We start from the raw sequence: 19,706 nt of genomic DNA, 5'->3' as shown, positions 1-19,706 counted from the left end.
TGTTGCCCTTGGAAAATTCAGTGCGCATTTGTCCTAACAGCATGCGATTACGCAACCGTAATTGTTGTTTCGGAAAGTTGGCAGTTAAAAAAAGAAGGAAAACCAAAATAGAAAAATATTTATACGCGTTTTCTCACAGCGATTTTAAAGTGAAAATTTAACTTAACTTTAAATTTTTGCGCGGGATATTGTTATTTAATATCCGTTTTTAAGTTAGCTCTCTACTGTCAAAATACACTTTAAGTCAAATTTCAGGTTAAGAAGCTGTGTCTCCTCCTTTTCACATGCTCTCATTTACTATTCACTAGTATGTAAGTACATATCTATGTACATTGCTCACGCTTTTTAATGATTTTATTTTACTCCGCAGTTTTTTTTTTGTGAAAAATGTTTATTTAAAATACGTCATACCTTTCTTGTGGCGCCTTTTCTTCTCTTACTACCATTTCTCTCTCTCTCTATCTCGCTCTGTATGAAGGCTTATTGAAATATCTGCCAGCCGTTAGACGCCAGCCACCCACCGTTAGCGGAAGGCGCTCTTACCGCTCCGTTAGCAGCCGGTTCTTTTTGTTTACAAAAAATAATCGCTTTTTTTTATCTATGTAAGTATACCCTGATATTTATTGAAAATCTCATATGCAGTGCTTCAGCAGCAAAAAACAAAAAAATTCAAAAATTTATTCAGCAATGTGCTGAATGACAGCTCAACTGACAGACATTTGGTTGCCACAGACCATGAAGAGCAATGTGAGCAACTCAACGCGCGCTAGTTAACTTCTTGCCCTCAACGTGCTTGTTGTTGTTAACTTTTTCTACAACACCAAAAAATATTTGTTTATAAAACCACTTGGCGCCTTTTAAATTGTGTTATTATTTCCATTTGTTGCATTGCAATGGATGACGTGTGAACTGACTAGCTGGCTTGTCTGGCTGGTTGTTTGGGCAACTGGTCTGGAGATTGGCGGCTGTACGGGTACGGGTATGTTGCAAGAATATTGCTGCCGCGAAAAGGTGCTGAATGAGCAACTATTGATGCGTATGTGCATGTACATATGTAAGTATTTGTAAATTAGTTTTGAAATTATTTCTTATTAGAGCAAATAACTAGAGTGGTGTGCTAACGTGCTGCATGTCACAAGCACTGCGTCAACGAGGGCGGCCGTAAAAGCAACATTTTGTTAAATATTTATATTGACTTGCTTGATCTGGTCATTGACGTTTGCGTAGTTGCTGAAGAAGTTACCTTTACCTTTTTGTTGATATTTTCCTCAAATTTTCAACAATTGCCCATACAACTCAGCAGCTATTCGTATGCTCATCTGATTAGTTTGCATGAAAAGTACAACATCAAACACATACAAATACTAATCGATTTCTATGTATTAGTGTGCACTAGCACTGGGTGTTCTATCTGGGGTTTTTGAATAATCGAATAATCCGGGTACTCGAATACCTGATTAAAAAAATCTGAATATGCGCATGAAAAATTAATGGAAATTAACTGGATATTCGGATAAAAAATTAACGTATTTTAATCGGATATCCAGTTCATATCCGAATATCCGGATAACAAAATAAAAGTAAATTAACCGAATATCCTAATTTTATCCGTGTACACGAATATCCGAAGGGATATCCGCACGGATATCCCAGTAGTTCCAGCCCTAAGTTGAACTCTTTCTTGCTTATACATATACACACACATGTATTTACACGTACTATGTACATATATTTTATTATTTCTATTTAAATTGTCGCCACTCAGCGTCATTGGCCACTAAAGCTTAGTTTGTTCCGACCTCATCCTTATACATACATACATGTATGCACATACTTATGTATGTATGTATGTATATTCATCAAGTCACCGCCCACGCACGCACGCCATCTCATCAGCTGTCGACCGACGCTGTTTCTGGGCATACTTGGCGCATTGAACGGTATAGAAATGCGCTTGCTCGTAAATCAAGCAAATCACGAAAGCACAAAAGCTTCATAATGTATATAAATATGTTCGTACTAGCAAATATTTATCTGTATATTGAACAATGCCGTTTGACTTGTCATTTACACGTCAGTCGCGAGACAGACGTCATTAGAAAATATATTTCTATGCGGTTTTTTTTTTGTATGGCTCTCAAAAGAAAGAGGTTTCATAATGTTTACAGAAAAAAAGAAATTTCGTGGAAGGTTGCCAACTGTTTGAAAATTTTAGTTTAATTTAATTGATAAGATAAATTCCGTACTGCGGTATGAGTATTAAACTGAAGAGGTTTAGGAAAGTGTACTGCCGAAAATATTGTTGAGGGTTGCCACCTCTTTGAACAATTTTCTTCAATTAAAAAAAAAATAAAAATAATAATAAAAATTAATTAATTAAAAAATATCTACTAGTTAAAGATAAAATCAAAATTGAAAATAAAATCAAAATATTACTTCGAAACTTTAATCTAATATGCAGGGAATTTTTTATATGTATGCATGTTAGGGCGGGCCAATTTCCTTGGAAGATTTTTTCCACTATGAGAATCTGGTACAGAAGGATTCTCCGTGTAATTCTAAGCAAATTTCACAAAGAATTCTTGAGTCGAAAATCAATTTGGAACTGGTCGGAATCCCAAATAGGTTTCTCAACTTTTTGCTGTAGGGCCGTAAAGAAGTGCTTAAATTATGAATAAAAATATGCTATAAGGGTTTTTTTTGCATGCGGAATCCATTGCAGCATTTATCTTTTTCTTAAAACTTTCACCAGAGGATGCTACAGAGAAAATGTTCACATTTTCTTCAAAACCTATGTTCGCAAATTTGCTTAGAATTACACGTAGAATCGTTCTATGCTATATGCGCATATTAAAAAAAAATTGACCTACCCTATTATATATACATCAGCGCTGGGCAGATCGTCCATATAGGTACAATTTATAAAAATAGTAATAAAGCACCGCACGCGATCAAGGCGTTGTTTAAAAAACGTGATGGATTGAAAAAGAACAAAGCTTTCAAAAGCTATAAAAATATAATTACACCTTCCGTCATTTTATAATTAGATCAAAGCTGGGTAATCTTTATATAATTTATAGAAAGATTAAAAAAGCACTGCACGCGGTCAGGGCGTGCCCAACACTGGTATACATACATATCTGCATTGTCTAAAATTCTTGATGAATCGAATATAACAAAGCTTTCAAAACTGGATTGCGCCTCTTTTCTCCCAAAAGCACTATTAAAATTCAATTTTTTGTTGAAAGCTTTCTAAACATTTCATTAGGCGGGTAGTGAAGTAAATGAAATCATGGAAAAGTTTCAATCAAAAGCTGTTCAGACGTTGCTATCAATTTGCCATCATCATCCGAACAAAGATTTTTAATTGTAAGTGGAAGCAAAAAACCAAATTTTCAAGCTTTTTGAACAATTTAAGGATATACACTGCTGTAACAAATATCTGTCTATCTAACCAATTTTGATATATGTATGATATAAAATAAGTCAGAGAAGATCATTCAGAGAGGATTTTCAGAGATTTCTGCAGATTTTGTATGTAAAGCACAGGTGGCCACTTTATTAGCACGTGTGCCAAAGCTTTCCGTAGAGTTTATAAGCGGCTAGCGCGAAATACAAGCTTTCGCTGGCAAAAACTGATGGAAAGGTATAAAGATAAAACCGGGTGATTGATTGTCTCTGGCTTAGAAAAGTTTAAAGCTGGTGATACATCGGACAGGGACAAACACATCACATACAGAAAGCTTTGAAGATTTCCGCCCGCGAAAGGTTTTGAGGATCATTGCTCTACTTTCACACTGTATAAAAATACAGAAAACTGCTTTTTAATGTTTCTACGCATTTTTGTTTTAAATTTTGTTTTAGTTGTTGACATTGAAATTCAACAAATCTTATCACCGAAGCTTTCATTATGTAACTTTTGAGCTTTCATTTCCTATAGATACACATTTCGCGATCATTTTGATAGGGCTATGAGAATAGAACCTTTTGTTAAATCTGCTCTCCTTGCTTTTGTTTGGTGCTCCTGCTGTTGCATTTGTTCTACATTTAAATAATTTTGATTCTTCCAACACATGACTTATACATACACACATATGTATGTATGTACTTATGTTTACATGCAAATATAAATGTACGCCATTAATGGTTTATTCTTCATTCTAAGTTTAGCTAAACACTTGGCATGTGGTAAATTGATTTAGATTTTTTCTCAGTTTCATACTTGCACATGGATATATATATACATACATATGTATGTATGTCATGCACAGCTGCATAAGACTACTACAAGTTGTATAAACAATTTTGGTTTTTAGTAATGCGTGTTAGGCTGGCGTAATGATCACGAAACGTTGTTGATTGATGTGCGGCCGTGAAAAGCCACAAAATATACGGAAAATTAAAAGAAGAAGCTTTTTTTAACACATGTATCTTATTTCGTAAATGCAACAAGTTAAAAGTTTATTTACAGCTCGCACTGGTAGACATTTTCATGCGCATTTTCTCGGCTCTTACTTAAAAAAAAAACCCTGCGCTTATTCGGTGTGGTACTTTCGAATTCTCCCTCTTAAAGAAGAATTCATTTCAAAGGATATGGTAAACTTGTTTCTTTTCTATTTCACGCGGCTGTAATTTTTGTTTTGCTTGTTTTTTTGTTTTGTTTTTAATTTCACCTCAAATTGTTCCGTAGCAAAAATTGTTTATTGCTTGCCACATGTGAGCACACCACTGTCTGATTGATTTTGAGCTTCAGCGGGTTGCACTGCAATTTGTTTACATTGCACACTCACAAGACTGATATTTATGTTTATGATTTCGCCACCAAAACCTGAACGAAAACGTGGTCTGTAATGTAAAACCTAAAATTATTAAATAGAAGAAAAAATAAGGAAAAATCAAAACCTGTATAATGAGCGAAAATTTTGAGTTAGGTGGCATATTTAATAAAAAAAATATTCCAGCTCTCACGAATAGAACAAATTTCGCTACTCATTTAATTATTTTGAAATACATTCACAAAAAGCGAATTCAGTTCTTAGCAACGCAAAACTCCTCTACATTGCGTGAAAAACACTTAAATACTTGCTGCGTGCGGCAATATTTCCATATACTATTAAAACAAACGCAAAATTTATGATCATAACATTAGTATTGACATTGCTGTTGGCCTGAAAGTAGTAGCTGTTGTAGTTGTATCAGCTGTTCTTGTGCTTTGCGTCGCACTGCGTATACATACATATATAAACGATTTAGTTGAAAGCTGGCAATTTAATTGCTGTTGCTATAAACGCGCTTGTTGATGCAACTGCGTTGTTGCTTTTGTTGTTGTCATGTTTTCATCAATGGTAGCATTTTTATACTCATTCACGGTAGCAATACATACTAAATTTTCGGCGTGTTGATCGTGTGAGTTGTAAATCATTTTTTGGTGGCTTTATTGTTGTCATTGTTGCAATTTTTCGCTTTGCTGTTCTGTGGGTTTTTGTGCTCAAGCAAGCTGTAGCTTATAAATATTTATATATATACATATGTATATGTGTATATATATTATGGTATTTTTTTTGAGAGCTGCTCTTGGAAACATGTTGCAGCCCCGGCTTATCATGTAGCGGTAGCTTTCGGAAAGGTGGAAAACATATATTTAATACTTGCGCCGGGTATTTAATGTTCGGCTCCGCCCGAACTTAGACTTTCTTACTTGTTTTTTTTTAATTCACTATAGGCAACAGAATCATCTGCATTAATTTTAGAAATTAGCTGAAGGACTTAATCCTTTTGAATTGTAGCTCGGAGATAATTTTGAGTTAACGAGTTGATCCAGATCAACGCTGGCGTCTCTCTAAGCTTTTAGACGCGGCAAACGCAAGTTGTTTTAAAAGTCAGTGATTGGAGGAGCTTACTTGTAAAAAGTCTTTCGTAATCAAAATCAAAATTAAAATTTCTAATATTTAATGTTAACAAGCCACAATAACATTGACAAATATAAAATTTCTAATATTACTTTCTGTCTGTTTACACGGTGAATGCAGAAAATTCCACTTTCAACTTTTATGTGTTTGAAAAAAAAAAGATTAATGAAATGACTTAAAAAATTTACAAAAAACTAAAAATATTTTCATAAAGATGGTTAGAGAAAACATTTTAAATGCAGAAGAAATAATTGGATGTAGGAACATTGAGATAACTTCTTTTTGGTTGTTTGCATTTCCGACAGGGCATGAGTATGATGTATTACAACTTTAAGATACTTACGAAACAAAACTTGCATTTTTACCTCAGTTACCTCAAAATTGATGACGACTTCTTACTAATACGAGCCCACAAATTAGTTTAACAAATATCAACATTTTTATAATTTAACACAAATTCGCCAAAATCGCTTCGCGCGCCAACATCCGATTGTTTTGACAGCACTTTTAGAAAAATGAAAATTGCTAGTGCAGCACGAGCAAACTGAAATTATTTCCCTCGAATGCGATTTGCTATCTATCTGTTGCATTTACATATTGAAACTTTTTATTTCCAAAATTGATTTCTGCAAATTTGGAAAAAGTGCTTTGAGGGTGTTTACATGTGAAAGTCGACTTTCGCATTTTGACAGCAAAATGATGAGCGCTTGTATTGCCACTTTAACTGCACTTTAAGTAGACTACTGCATAGTGCGTGATGACGCATTTGATATACCATCAAAATGTTGCTGCAACATTATTAATATTTGCAGTATTTTAGATACTATTAAATGTATATCTACAAATGTTTTGGTGAATTACAGTAGATCTTCAAAAAAGAAAGCTTAGTTTTTTTGCCTGTGAAAAAATTATAGACATATTTAAGCTCCATTACAGAGGAGTTAAGAGATTTGCTTCTTCGCCAAAGACATTTAGCTTTAAAACTTACTATATACATATGTTACGTACATATTCGAATATTTCTTACAAACTTATTTCCTATATGTGTCACCTGTCAGGTTATCACTATTTGTTTCTTCTTATCTCTGCGCTCTCTGCGTGCTCGCACATAAATGTCTTAAAGTGAGGGCACACGCGCCCACCGTGGTTGGCTATCGCCAACAGTAGCAATGCAACTTACAAATAAAGCGCATGCAATAAAATTTAATAGCTGTTAATACCAACAGTTCGACACTATCGGCTCAATAAGGCCAAACTTCTGCGCTCATACTAGTATTTTCCCGCCTTGACAATAGCGCAAATGCATTGGAAAAAACTAAATTTAATAAAAAGTCTTTCCCCTGCTGTATATGTATGTATGTATGTGGTGTATCACCTATTTTGGTTTGTTTATTGTTAAAAAAAAAAGAGTAAAAAATCCCGCGCGCTAAAAAAGTCATAAATCCTCAACTGTAGTCTTTTTTTTCAATAAATTTGATTGAAGAAAATGGATTTTAATTTCTCACGTGATAAAAGCTTAATAGCAGGGTCGCACAAAGCCATAAAAAAGTGCTGAATAGAAATAACTACGAAAACAATATGAATTGTATAGCATTTGTAAGCAAAATGGCTCAAGCAAATTGTGGCTAATAAAGTGGTAGAAAAACGTTCGTATTGTATGTATGTGTGTATATAAGTTTACAACTCAAATTGTATGCTTCGATGTAATATGTATGTACATATACTCATATATATGTATATATGAACATATGTGTGTGCATGTTAGTGTTTATATTTTTTATTTGTTTATCTTAGCTACCAACGCTGTCATAAAGCTTTGGAAGAAGAGGCACAAGCATTGCATTTATGTAAATAGTAGGTGCTATGTAGTAAAATTTAAAACCACTCCAGTAAGGAGTCATAAAGTTTATGCACGGTTATTAATGAGAGGTCGACGTACGTATATAGAAAAACTTGCAATTGCGGCAAAACCAGATGCATTGCTAACAGGCTACAATGTGTGGCGAACAAAGTACTTACATACATATATGTAACATAAAAAAATAGGTTTAGAATAAAGTTAAACCACGAGTTCTTTGCAATACATATAAGCAAATATTTTAAACAGAAATTTCGAATTTTTGCAAAAATATTCAAATTTTTAGTTTTTGAAATATGAAAATATATAGAGACATACTGTATTGACTGATTTTGATGATTCTTTCTTTGATTTGATCGTCGTAATACAGAGTTGCTTGAAAAAAATTTGTTTCCCGGAAATTCTTAAAGACATACACTTAAGTATTTTTTTATGCAGTATCGAAAAACACATACGTTAAATTGTAAAAAATATAAAAATTTCAGATTATCGTTCATTTCTTCAAGATCCAATGATCGGATTTAAACCAAATCAGTATGGGACCACGTATGAGGTAACGCCTTTGCGGTAATATACATAAACTAAAAAAAAAAATCCGACGAACTGATAAACTCCTCCTTTTTGTGAAGTCGATCGAAAATCTAAATTTGTTTTAGTGATTATTTTTTGGATTTCTTTGTGCCAACACTGAAAATGAATCTCCACAGATATTTCATCTTATACACATACCTTAATAAACAGCACCAAGAATCGAAATTTAATTCGATTCACAAACAAGTAATTTTTAGGCAAAAACACATCCCACTTCAATTCTTATATACAAATTTGGGAGTAGCGTTAATTTTTCATGATCCGATCAACGGATCTAAACCAAATTAGTATGGGACTACCTGTGAGACACTACTTTTCTGATAGAATATCGAAATCGGTTGACTACTTCCAAAGTTATGCGGTAACATACATAAAAAATAAAAATAAAAATATTCCGACGAATTGATAAACTTCTTCTGTTTTGAAGTCGGTTAAAAAAAGAAACAACTGAAAGATATGTATTCATTTGGAGTTACGGAGCTGTTCAATGTTTTTTTATTACTTAAAAATTTCTGCCGCCGTAGCTCGTGCGCACTACAGCTGCTTATCAGCGCGCCAACGATTTTTATGATAGCCTTTTCATATCATTTTATGACATGGCTTTAAACCGTCTTTCACTGATTTTACCTAATTAACTGCTGTACAATAAGTTAAAAACTCATTTACTTACATATGGTTGTTTTCAAATAATATCTAATGTATAAACATTAGGGCGGGTGATTTTTTTTTATTATGCGCATATAGCATAAGGACATTCTATGTGTAATTCTAAGCAAATTTGCCAAGGAAACCAGGAGTCTGAAATCAATTTGGAGTTTGGCAAATTAGGCCCTCCCGTGTAAGTTTTAAGACAAAGATAAGTGCAGAAGTGGATTCCTCATACCAAAAAAAAACCTTTATATCAAAAATTTAAGCACTTCTTTACGACAATACAGCAAAATTCTAAAAAACCCCTTTCGCAATTTAGCAAAATCCAAATCGATTTTTGACCCATGGTTTCTTCGGCAAATGTTTTTAAAATTACACGTGGAAGCCTTCTGTGCTATACGCGCATAGTCGAAAAAAATCTCTCATACAAATTGACCCGCCCTAATATACAAAGATACATACATAGTTGAGCCCTACTATCTAAACCAGCAGTCACCTTTATAGGCATGAGGATTAGCTACTGCATGTAACACTAAAGGCAGCCGGATGTTTCAGTGTATGCGTAATTAAACAAAAATAAAAACAAAATTTTAAGTTAGGAATAGAAAACAAAAAAAAATAAAAATATGAACCGCGCAGCCACATAAAGCGCTTTCTTTCTTCGCTGTCATAACTGCATACATATGTATGTATGTAGCATTTATCACTCTTGCACTTAAGCTTTTTGCATACAAACAAATATTCATACCTAACTCATTATCTGGCTACTTAACGTGCATTCACCTACAAAATACTTGTACACAATTTTTTTTTTATTTGTAAATCAAATTTTTTTAGAATTTATTTGCTTTAGGCTAAAATAAGAAAGAAGTCTCCATTTCCATATTTAAACATTCATTGATAAGGAGTGCACGTAAAATAGAGCTAGCCTATATTGCACCGCTTCATGCATACATATGTATGTATGTATGTATGTAAATGCATATCTTTTTGTGTGAATACCTGCACTCGTCATTGTATTTCAGCATTCAAAGCAGTCAAGTCAGTTTGTCAATAAAGTCAGTAGCACACTGTGTGCCTCTGGCTAGATTCACGGCAACAGCAGCAGCCGGCAGATATGTACAACTCCAATCTAGACAACACACAGCTACTAAATAAATATTTACCTATGCATACATTTTTCTATTACATACGAAAGAACATACATATCAACAAGCAGCAGTTGAACTATTATAAAACTAAATATGTATAACGTTACTGCCGTTTTCTTGCTTCTGTTATAATCTCCTTTGCACAGAGACAATAATTTCGTATAATGCATTTGTTGACATTTTCGAATTAAGTAAGCGCAACTGTTGCTGCTGCTGATTCAGCTCACTTTTCTTCAATTTTGTTTGTTTGTTTATTTTTCTTACCAAGTTTTTTACTGCCGTGTAGCGCTCACCAAAAATGTTAAATTGATATAGAAAAAAAAAGAAGGCAAATAGAGTGCCTTTGTTACTAATGTTTTAAAAATTCTTATCGGCGTGCTAGGCATACGTTATTTTCTTTTTGTACGTTGCTACCTTAGGCATTGTAAAGATAAAAATATATACACAAGTGTACATACATATGTTAACAAAAAAAAATCGTTCAAAAGTGCATACGCGCTGATACACCCAAACACAAATACATATGTATATAAATACACACTTACATAAGCGCAGCCAAGTTTATAGATCAAACAAAAATTACAACTCACATTATTGTCAATATCACCGATTTGCTTGAGTTTCAAGTTGTTGATATAATTTTATTGTTGTTAACATTATTGTTGTACCTTTATTGCGTGTGATGACGCGCTTGCCTGTGCTACTTGTGTGCCAGTTGGAAATGGTATGCGTAGTATGATTATCAAAGGGCCAGAAAAGAAATTGTATACTGTAGTGAATCGAGAAAAAAGTGAGCAAATACTAGTTAATATGTTAGAACTGGGTATAGTAGAGCAAAAAAACTGTGCGACGTGCGATTTGCTCAGAATGCCTAATGCATGCACAAAGTGTGGTCCTGCGGACGAATTCTTAACCCTATTCCATATGTGTTTTGAAATTTACTTAAAACTTATAACTTTTAAGTACATACTTAGTTTTGTTAAACATTTTAGGATATTTCTGAGCTCGCGATCTCTTGGGCCAGGGCTTTTTCGGATTGGAGGCCCGTGGCATTTTGCCAACCATGCCACCCTATAGTTACGCCTCTGAACACATAACTAGTTTTGCGTCCTCATTGTCTTCATATAAAGCAGTAGTTCTGACTTTTTGTGAGTGTTAATTTGGTTCTTTCATAAGAAACCATAGAACGCACACGTGACCGAAAGCTTTGTCTAATTGCCTCTTGCGCTGGAACAGTTACTGATTTTTTAGTTTACCATCTCAGAAATGAAACGTTTCGAAGAGGCCCAAACCCAAAAAGATGGTTTACTCTGCAGGAAATAGTATAATTGAACGTTTGGATAACTGAAATGGATTCTATAAGAAATGTTCAAGTTTAATCTGACGCATCGCAATTGTAAACAACTCGGCTTGAAACACAGTATGTTCTCGGCTTTTTGCAATTTGTGAAAAATGCTGTTATATAGACCTAACTTTGGAGTTTTGTGGAGTCTTTGTATTTAACCGGAGATGTTGCCTCTGCCTCTACAAGGGTGACCAAAATAGGTTCAGTTTATATACATATATACAGTGAGTGCCAGTGAAAATCGTACAGTATTTCTTCAATTTTTGTTTAATGTTTTATTGTATTTAAATTTTAAAATTTTCTAACAACAAAATTCACATAACTCATAACTCATAACTTGTACAAATTTAAAAAAAAAATATAGTAAAATAAAATTTCAGAACTTTTTGGTATGCAGTTTTAGAAAGTGTAAGTCTAAAAAGCCTTCAAAATGCCTAGGATTTTTGGCTATGTTTTTTTTTTGTTCACTCTGTTGCGCATTATGAAATAGCATGCGACCATTTTTGACATGGAAGAAAGAGGCAACTCCGTCAACAAATAAAATGAACAAAAATCATTTTGTAGCCACATTTCCATTTTATTACACTTAAATTGAATGGGCTATGAAACTGCATACCCGAAAAATTTCTGAAAATGCTGAATAATATGGATCTTTTTAATTTTTGTGCAAAGTTTAAAACTTAGATTTATAAAGATTTTTTTAGATGTTAAAAGGCTGTTTGCAACCCTCTAGAAAAATCATAAGAAAAATATTTCATTATTTCTTTTGCTTGAAAAAATATTTTGCTTTTGCTGTAAATTTTCTTGAAGAAAAAAATATACGAATATTTTTATTCGATTTAAGAAATTTTTATAGAAGAAACTTACTTTTCCCTCTCTTGTGCGTCATTTTATATCAGGTTTTCGTTTTCTTGAGAGCTGCGAACAGCCCTTAAGATATTAAGAAAATTATTTATGAAATAGTTAACAATATTTAAAGAAAAATGGAAACAATTTTTGTGTACGACGATCTTTACGGACACTCCTCCTCGTGAGACGTTTTACGGGTTTATGCTGAAGCCTCATCGCTTGTCTCTTTGGACCAATGCGTGAGCGATATGTATACATAGATGTATGTCCATAGGCGGCATTATGTACAATTTATGTAAAGGTACGTAATTATGTACACATTTTTCAAAATCAAAATCGCTGATTAGTAAATATTCGCTTCACCTCTGGACGCGTTGACATGCTCTTTGTACGAGAATTTCGGTTTGAAAATCAAAGAAATTTTGTTGGCGAATTAACTTTCTACCATTATTTTGAGCGTGAAATACCTGCCAGTATCAAACTAACATGTAAATTATTTGAAACAAATAACTGATGACCTACTCTATCTACATATTAGTTGTTATCTTTATTACGCCACGTACAAATAATGATACACAAAAATAAACACAAAAAAAAAGGAAGAAAAATAACAAACAACGCACTGGCATTGAATTTAACAATGAGCTTAAGAGTTCTTTCATAAATATTTGTTGATATACGCTTTTCTGGATTTTGATTTCGTCGGGCGGAGTCGTCACACCAGTGTTTGACGAAGGTTTGAAGGATATTAGCGCGAAAAGAATAAATATATGCTTGCATATATACTACATACATACGTATTTACATGAGCTTAAGAACAATAATCCAAGTAGGCCCCAAATGGTGTTTTCCGCTTGGCACCAGACCTGGCGCTTGCTGGCTACAAATTACACCAAACAAATTCAAACAAATAATCGCATATGAACGTAGCATTGATAAGCGGGCGTTGATTACTGATGGTTTGACGTGTCACCAAAAAATACATACATACATAGTGCATGTACTATATACATATGTAGAGAGATATATAAAAATAGTAATAATGAATAGACATAAAAAGCGTAACAATAAAATGGTTTTGATTAAATATACATACATACATAAGTATGTAGCACCGGGCGATGAGCTTGTTTTTGTACACTGATAATGGGTTCTTACCCCGAAGGAAATTCCACTCGTAAATATGGAGCTAATTTGCTGTTGGAGTACTAAGCCCACTTTACGTAAATTTTTTAACTTTTCTTTTTCCAAGAATCAGCCAGCTCGATTATTTGATAGGTCAGTAATATTTTAAATTCCTTGAATAGTAACTTTAAATGCTACACTTCTGCCGTCTATAAATATCTATTAATAGACTAACGTAAAATTTTGAGAAATCTTTTTTATCAAAAAAGCTGACTTGGTAAAAGTGAAAATTTTATTTTAATTGTCTCATGCACTGGCCCACTGTAGCAAATCTGCTACACTGCCTGCATATTAAATATGTACCTACATATGTATAAACACAGCACAACAAAGCGAGGCAATATCCAAAGCAATCAGTATAAAAACGAAAAGCAAAGAATGCATTTAAATTATATTTTTATTTAAATTTAAAACTGATTTTTCGCTTGTTTTTATTATGATCTCGTTTCTGATTTTTGTTTGATTGGGAACGTCTTCACTCACAACGCCGCAAATACATGAAAAAACTGTTGTTGCTATTACACGCACACGCACACACACACACACACACACACGAACACATTTTATTTATAGCCATGTCTCATGCTGTGAATTTACTTGTTATGATGATTTATACATTTTTAAAATCCCAGCCAACGCCATGAATATGAAGCGCTGAACAGCGAACGACAGCAGTAACGAAAAAAAGAGAAATGTTTAAATGCTAAATACAAAATGCAAAAATAAAAATTGACAAAAAAATTAAATAAGAAAAAAAAAAACGAGAATATACACAGCATATCAGACAGCTGCCAAAAAAGCCAATGACAAAAATGAATTGCAAAATGAAATCATCAATTTCGCGCTAGTCGTCGAGCGTCATTTTTGGTTGCATAGTTTTTTTAAGTATTTATTTTTTTTTGTTAAGAAGCCACTCGGGATGTCTCAGTTTTGTTTGTGTATGGCCGCATGTTGCAAGCAACATATGTTTGTATGCAAGTATCTATCAGTAGGGCATTGCATATAGTGTTGCCAGATTTTTTTCCAGCCACGGGACAAACGAATAATTTGTTCAGAAAAATACGGGATTTACAAAAATTTAACGGAACAAATGAGAAATAAAGGATATGCTGCAAAAGCCCAAACATTAAGAAAGTAAGAGATACAGTTGCGGTCAAAATACTAGCAGCAAAATTCAAAACTCAACTTATCTTTATTTATTTGTAGCTAATAATTTTCATTTAAAATATGGGTCGATCTACTTATATCAGATACCACATAAATAAAAGTTTCAAAGCTTACACACAGTTCACAAAAGCTAATTTAACTATGTAATTAAAAAATGTTAATCAAAATTTCGTTTTTTTTTAGTTAGATTTTCTAGAAAGACTTCAGGTATGTGGTTTTATAGCCCATTCAATTTTAGTACAATAAAATTCAAGTTTCAAGTCGCTAAAAATTACCATTGATTTTTTAGAATTTTTTTTGAGGGTGTTGGGCTTTTTCTTCCTTATAAAAGTCAGGAAGAAAATTCGCAACACCCTCCACATAAAATAAAAACTAAAAAATCAACGGTAATTTTTAGCTATACACATTTCTCTTACCCACTCACAATAGCCGCCATAAAACCCGAATATGTTGTGTAGAAGTTTACAGGTTGAAATGAATAATGAAAGTGTCGAAAATTCGGGAAAAGTCTTGTCCCGGCGGCACATTTCAAATTTAGTGCAAAATACGGGACGCGCCGGCAACGCTAATTATATAGCGTTTTAAAAGTAGCAGCAACATGTTGCATGACAGCCATGCAGGCGCAGCTTGATTTCTTGGCAGTGAAATCATTAATTTTGCTTACGACTTTTGTAAAAGCTTGTCAGCGGTATGCCACGCCACGCTACGCTACGCCAACCCTCCGCTGTTCATGTTGCACACTCATGTTGTAATTAGTTGCAAACAACATTTTAAATGCACTCATGTCAGCCATTTTTATTTTAACGCACACATGTACATATGTATGTAGGTAGTAACTCAATTTTTCTTTGGCTTTTTTGTCGCTTTGTGTGTCAGAATGTGCACATTGGGCGGTCGTGGTGGCAGCAGCAACTCGTCGGCGCTCCATTTTCGTTTTTCAATTATTTTCTTACTTTACTCCATGTGTTTGTATGTAGTTAGATATATGTATATTTTTTTCCTTGTTTCGAGCCGCTGCAGCGTTGTTGTTGTGACGACCACCAAACACAGTAATTAACTCTATGCCACCAAAAGCATTCGTTCGTTGGCGTTTGACGTTATGCGCAAACTGCTTGCACAAACGCATAAACATAAATATGTATAAATGTGTTCACATACTTAAATATGTATAGGTACATACATACATATGTAAACTCTTTTCAACCATTCGACGCCTGACATTTGCCACTGACGTTTCGGCATGAACAATCAAATATGGCGACAGCAACAAAAGCACCAGTCATATCGAGCCGGGCGAGGCATCTTGTGATCGCGAATGCTTTCAAGCTGAACTTTTGTTTATTATTTTGGTTTGGTTTTTTTTTCTGCTTTTACTTTTAACTTGTTGCCTGCTCTTATTGTCTTCGAAAAATGCGTGCGATATTGATTTTTGTGTGTGTTTGCCTAGCAAGGCTGCTGCGGTGCCTACATGCAAGTATTTTGTTCTTGCGCTGCGGTTGTTGTCCTTGTTGTTGTTGTTGCTGTAGTATAGTTTCTTGTTTGCGTCATATTTGTTGTTTTGACTACTCATAAACCTGTTGGACAACTTTACTTGCTATGCAACATAAAAATTTGCGAGGCAAATGCGGCCTAGCGTTTTATGTTGCTGGCGCATAAGCAACATGTTTCACAACACATTTTACGGCAAGATGTTTGAAAATTAGGTGAACGTGTATTTTTTTTAAGGAATTTAAAAAAATTGAATTAAAGTTTTAAGTTTTAAATAAAAATGTAAATTTATAGAAAAGTAAAGAATTGTCGATTAAAAAAAATAATAGTGCGAAAATTCTATAAACTATACCCGCTCTGGGCGTAGTTGCGCTAAACTTTTCTACGTGTGGGAAAAAGACCATACCGACAGCTTTGTTGACAAACCTACGTATGTATGTATATGTCGATGACAGTTTCGATAAACAGACGTATGGGTATCGCTTAGTACCTCGATAAATGCATATGTATGTACATACACAATATACAGATAAATAGATAAATATGTCGATAAAAACTCCAATATATGCATCCAAATTTTGATAAATGTATCGATAAATATGTCGATATTGTTAAACTGTCTTTAGTTTCCAAACCACTTCTAAAATAACTATATTTATTTAAACTAGTTGAATATTAGTTGTGCGCTTCCACGCCACCTTTGTTTCGAAATTAACCTTTACGACTTTTTGTGCACTGTCTTTTGGCAGCTGTCACTTTGACATTTTGGTAACTGCAATCTACTAACAATTTGCCACAAGGTCAAGCCGACGATTTTAACCAATAAACAGAACACAAAAATGAAACAAAGAATACAAAAATAAAATCTTTAAAGGCCAGTACAGACCGCCCACGCACACACATAAATATCAGAGAAGATTTTGAAGACTTAATGACATACCAATGCATTTTGACAGACAACTGTCAATGTCACTAACACAACAACACAGTAAAGGCCTACTAAAGTGCACAACAAATTTCAAAACAAAAGTAAATGAAAAGAACAATAAGAAAAATAAAATTGTTTCAATGGAAAAACGGCACAACGAGACGGAAAGGTTTGGTGTAGCAGAGATTTTAAGCAGATTATAGGCCAAGCGTATGCATGTATAACAATATGGCAGAAGTTTTTAAAGCGCAGCGGGGAGCACAAAGTAACGAAAACAATCAGAAAATAAATTTAAAATATGAAGTAAAGCGAAGAAGCCTGCAATGCAATGAATATATGTACATACATATGTATGTTTGTATGTATACAGACACTTTACCTGCCGGCCCGCAACAATGTTGTTAGTGTGCTTGTAAGCAGATGCAGACGAACTACCTGTACGGTACGTGTATGTTTGAGTATGTGAAACAACAGGAGATAAACAAAATAACAATAAGGCTATGGAAAATTGTTTATAAGTAAATGTGTATAAATGTACAAATAAGTGTATGCATCTGTTTTAGGTTGTGTTGGAGTGCCTTTGTTTGCATGAAAATCAAGAATGGTGTGCGCAAAAATGTGGATTCGTCATGCCGCAAGCATGACTAATGGGCTTACTGATGAAAATACATACATACATATGCTACTACAAACACATATGTATGTACATTTATTCAAGCATGCGCTTCTAGACAAGCTATGCATGTGATTTTCAATAGAAACCCCCACAGTTCAACTGCCAAAAAGACAAAACCAAATAAAAAATGCGATACTAAATAAAAAATAGATAAAATTAAGTAACAAAAACAAGAAAAACATAACAACAAAACATATGTATATCTACATACATACATATGTATGGATGTGTACATAATAGAGGAATGAAATTGGAACCGTTGACGAGATAAGCCGTGCCGTGGCTGTCGCCGTCGCCTTTGGCGCGGGAAAAACGTCATTTGTGAGCAACGAATATCTGGAGTGAGTGTTGTTGCGCTGGCATTTGAATTGGTGGTAACACTTGCTGCAATAAATATGCGAATTGCTCCGCATGCACACAGACGGTAGATAGCCTAGACGCAGGCGGCTCTGAGTGTAGACACACCAGCAAATGCACATTTCTTGTACAAGTACTATGTAGCACTGAACATTTTGCAATGCGTCAGTTTATTGCTAGTTTTCGGTAATATTAATTTTTATTACCAAGTGTGGTGGCGCGAATGCGCTTACAAGTCAAAACATAAACAAACCGGGCATACAAACGTGCAGAGCATAAAATAGGTATACATAGATAAAAATCATCAAAGCAATAAATTGATAAAATGCCACCTATATAGTTGAGAGTTGAGCCTGTGCAACATATGAAAGGGCAAAGCAACATATGTTTTTCAAATTGTCTAGAGCTGTTGATTTTGTAAGCGTGTGTGCTAGAAGTTAGAATAGAACTTCGCACTAAGTTTTTCAGGCTTTCAGCACTTTATGTATTCAGCTATTAGTTTTATATAACGGCGTGAGCGCTGGAAGCCATAACCCCGAAAAAGGCTTAGTGTGAAGATCTAATCTAAGTTTTTCAGGTGCTTACGACTTTTCAGGCTTATCAGCTGCTTATTCAGCTATAAGTTTTATAAGCTGAATTGCGTGTTGACAGTTTGAAAACTGCTGAGCATCTTAAAAATTTTACCTGGAGCTCAATTCGTGCAATATGGAGGGCTGATCCGAAAAGTATTTCAGTTCCCATAGTTTTGATGACATATTTGAATTTTACGTGCACTGTATAAGCACTACTAAGCGTAAACGATATTAGTGCGTATTCTTCGATTATAGTTTAGAAAAAGATAGTTGGTAGAACTATTAAATACCATTGCTGAATAGAGCTGAATAGTGATAGATACTATTTGGACCTTGCCAATAAAGGCAACTAAACGACTGAGTTGTTGGTTTTGAATTCTAAAGCCATTAAACTTTTGAAAGCGAATTTCGTTTAATGAAGCCGCTGAATTCTGCCCAGATATGTATATTTAAAAGGGCTTAATTGCGTTAAGTACATGTTCTAGTGATGTTTCATAAAAACTAGTGGGCTGAATTGCACTTCTCGAGCGCTAAATTGTGCTGAATATTTATTGTAACATATTTAAAGCTCAGTTTAAAATTTTACTACGGGATATTTTGAAATAAAAAGAAAAACGAACTTTTTAAGACGCTGAATCGTATTTAAGTTTTTGGCTCTTTTGTAATGGTGGTGAGAAATGTCTCGCAAACATTTGCATTAAAACAAAGCGTTTAGGACATTTTCAAAGAAGTATTTAAGTATCTGTTATATAAAGTAATAAAATTCAGTAATTAAGAAAAATATTTTTTTTTTGTTGCAAACTTGGAAAATTATTTAAATTCTTATGTATTTTTGTCTCATTGCAGATACGATCACAGAAACCCTACTACACAGCGGATCCCGAAGTCGACTCACTGGTAAGTCCCACAGTAACACAAACCTGCACACTTTTATTACACAAGCGTCTGTCGCTTAGTAAACAACGGTCCATAAATAGGTTAA

At 34.0% G+C, this 19,706-nt stretch overlaps 1 protein-coding gene across 2 annotated transcripts in view; it reads left to right on the top strand.

The window, feature by feature from the left end:
- The window catches only part of hth (Meis homeobox homothorax), a 122,327-nt gene that overhangs the window by 71,676 nt on the left and 30,945 nt on the right, over positions 1-19,706 (top strand). For both annotated transcript variants that reach the window (XM_017613420.1, XM_017613419.1), the window contains exon 4: positions 19,571-19,621. In XM_017613420.1, the coding sequence (XP_017468909.1) occupies positions 19,571-19,621 (51 nt within the window). The remainder of the gene's footprint in view (positions 1-19,570; positions 19,622-19,706) is intronic.

This window comes from Rhagoletis zephyria, unplaced genomic scaffold, assembly GCF_001687245.7.
Source record: "Rhagoletis zephyria isolate East Lansing unplaced genomic scaffold, Rhagoletis_zephyria_1.1 Rzeph_scaffold_00658, whole genome shotgun sequence".
NCBI lineage: Eukaryota > Metazoa > Arthropoda > Insecta > Diptera > Tephritidae > Rhagoletis > Rhagoletis zephyria.
The sequence above is the reverse complement of the archived record's forward strand: the minus strand, read 5'-3'. Positions and strand labels throughout refer to the sequence as shown.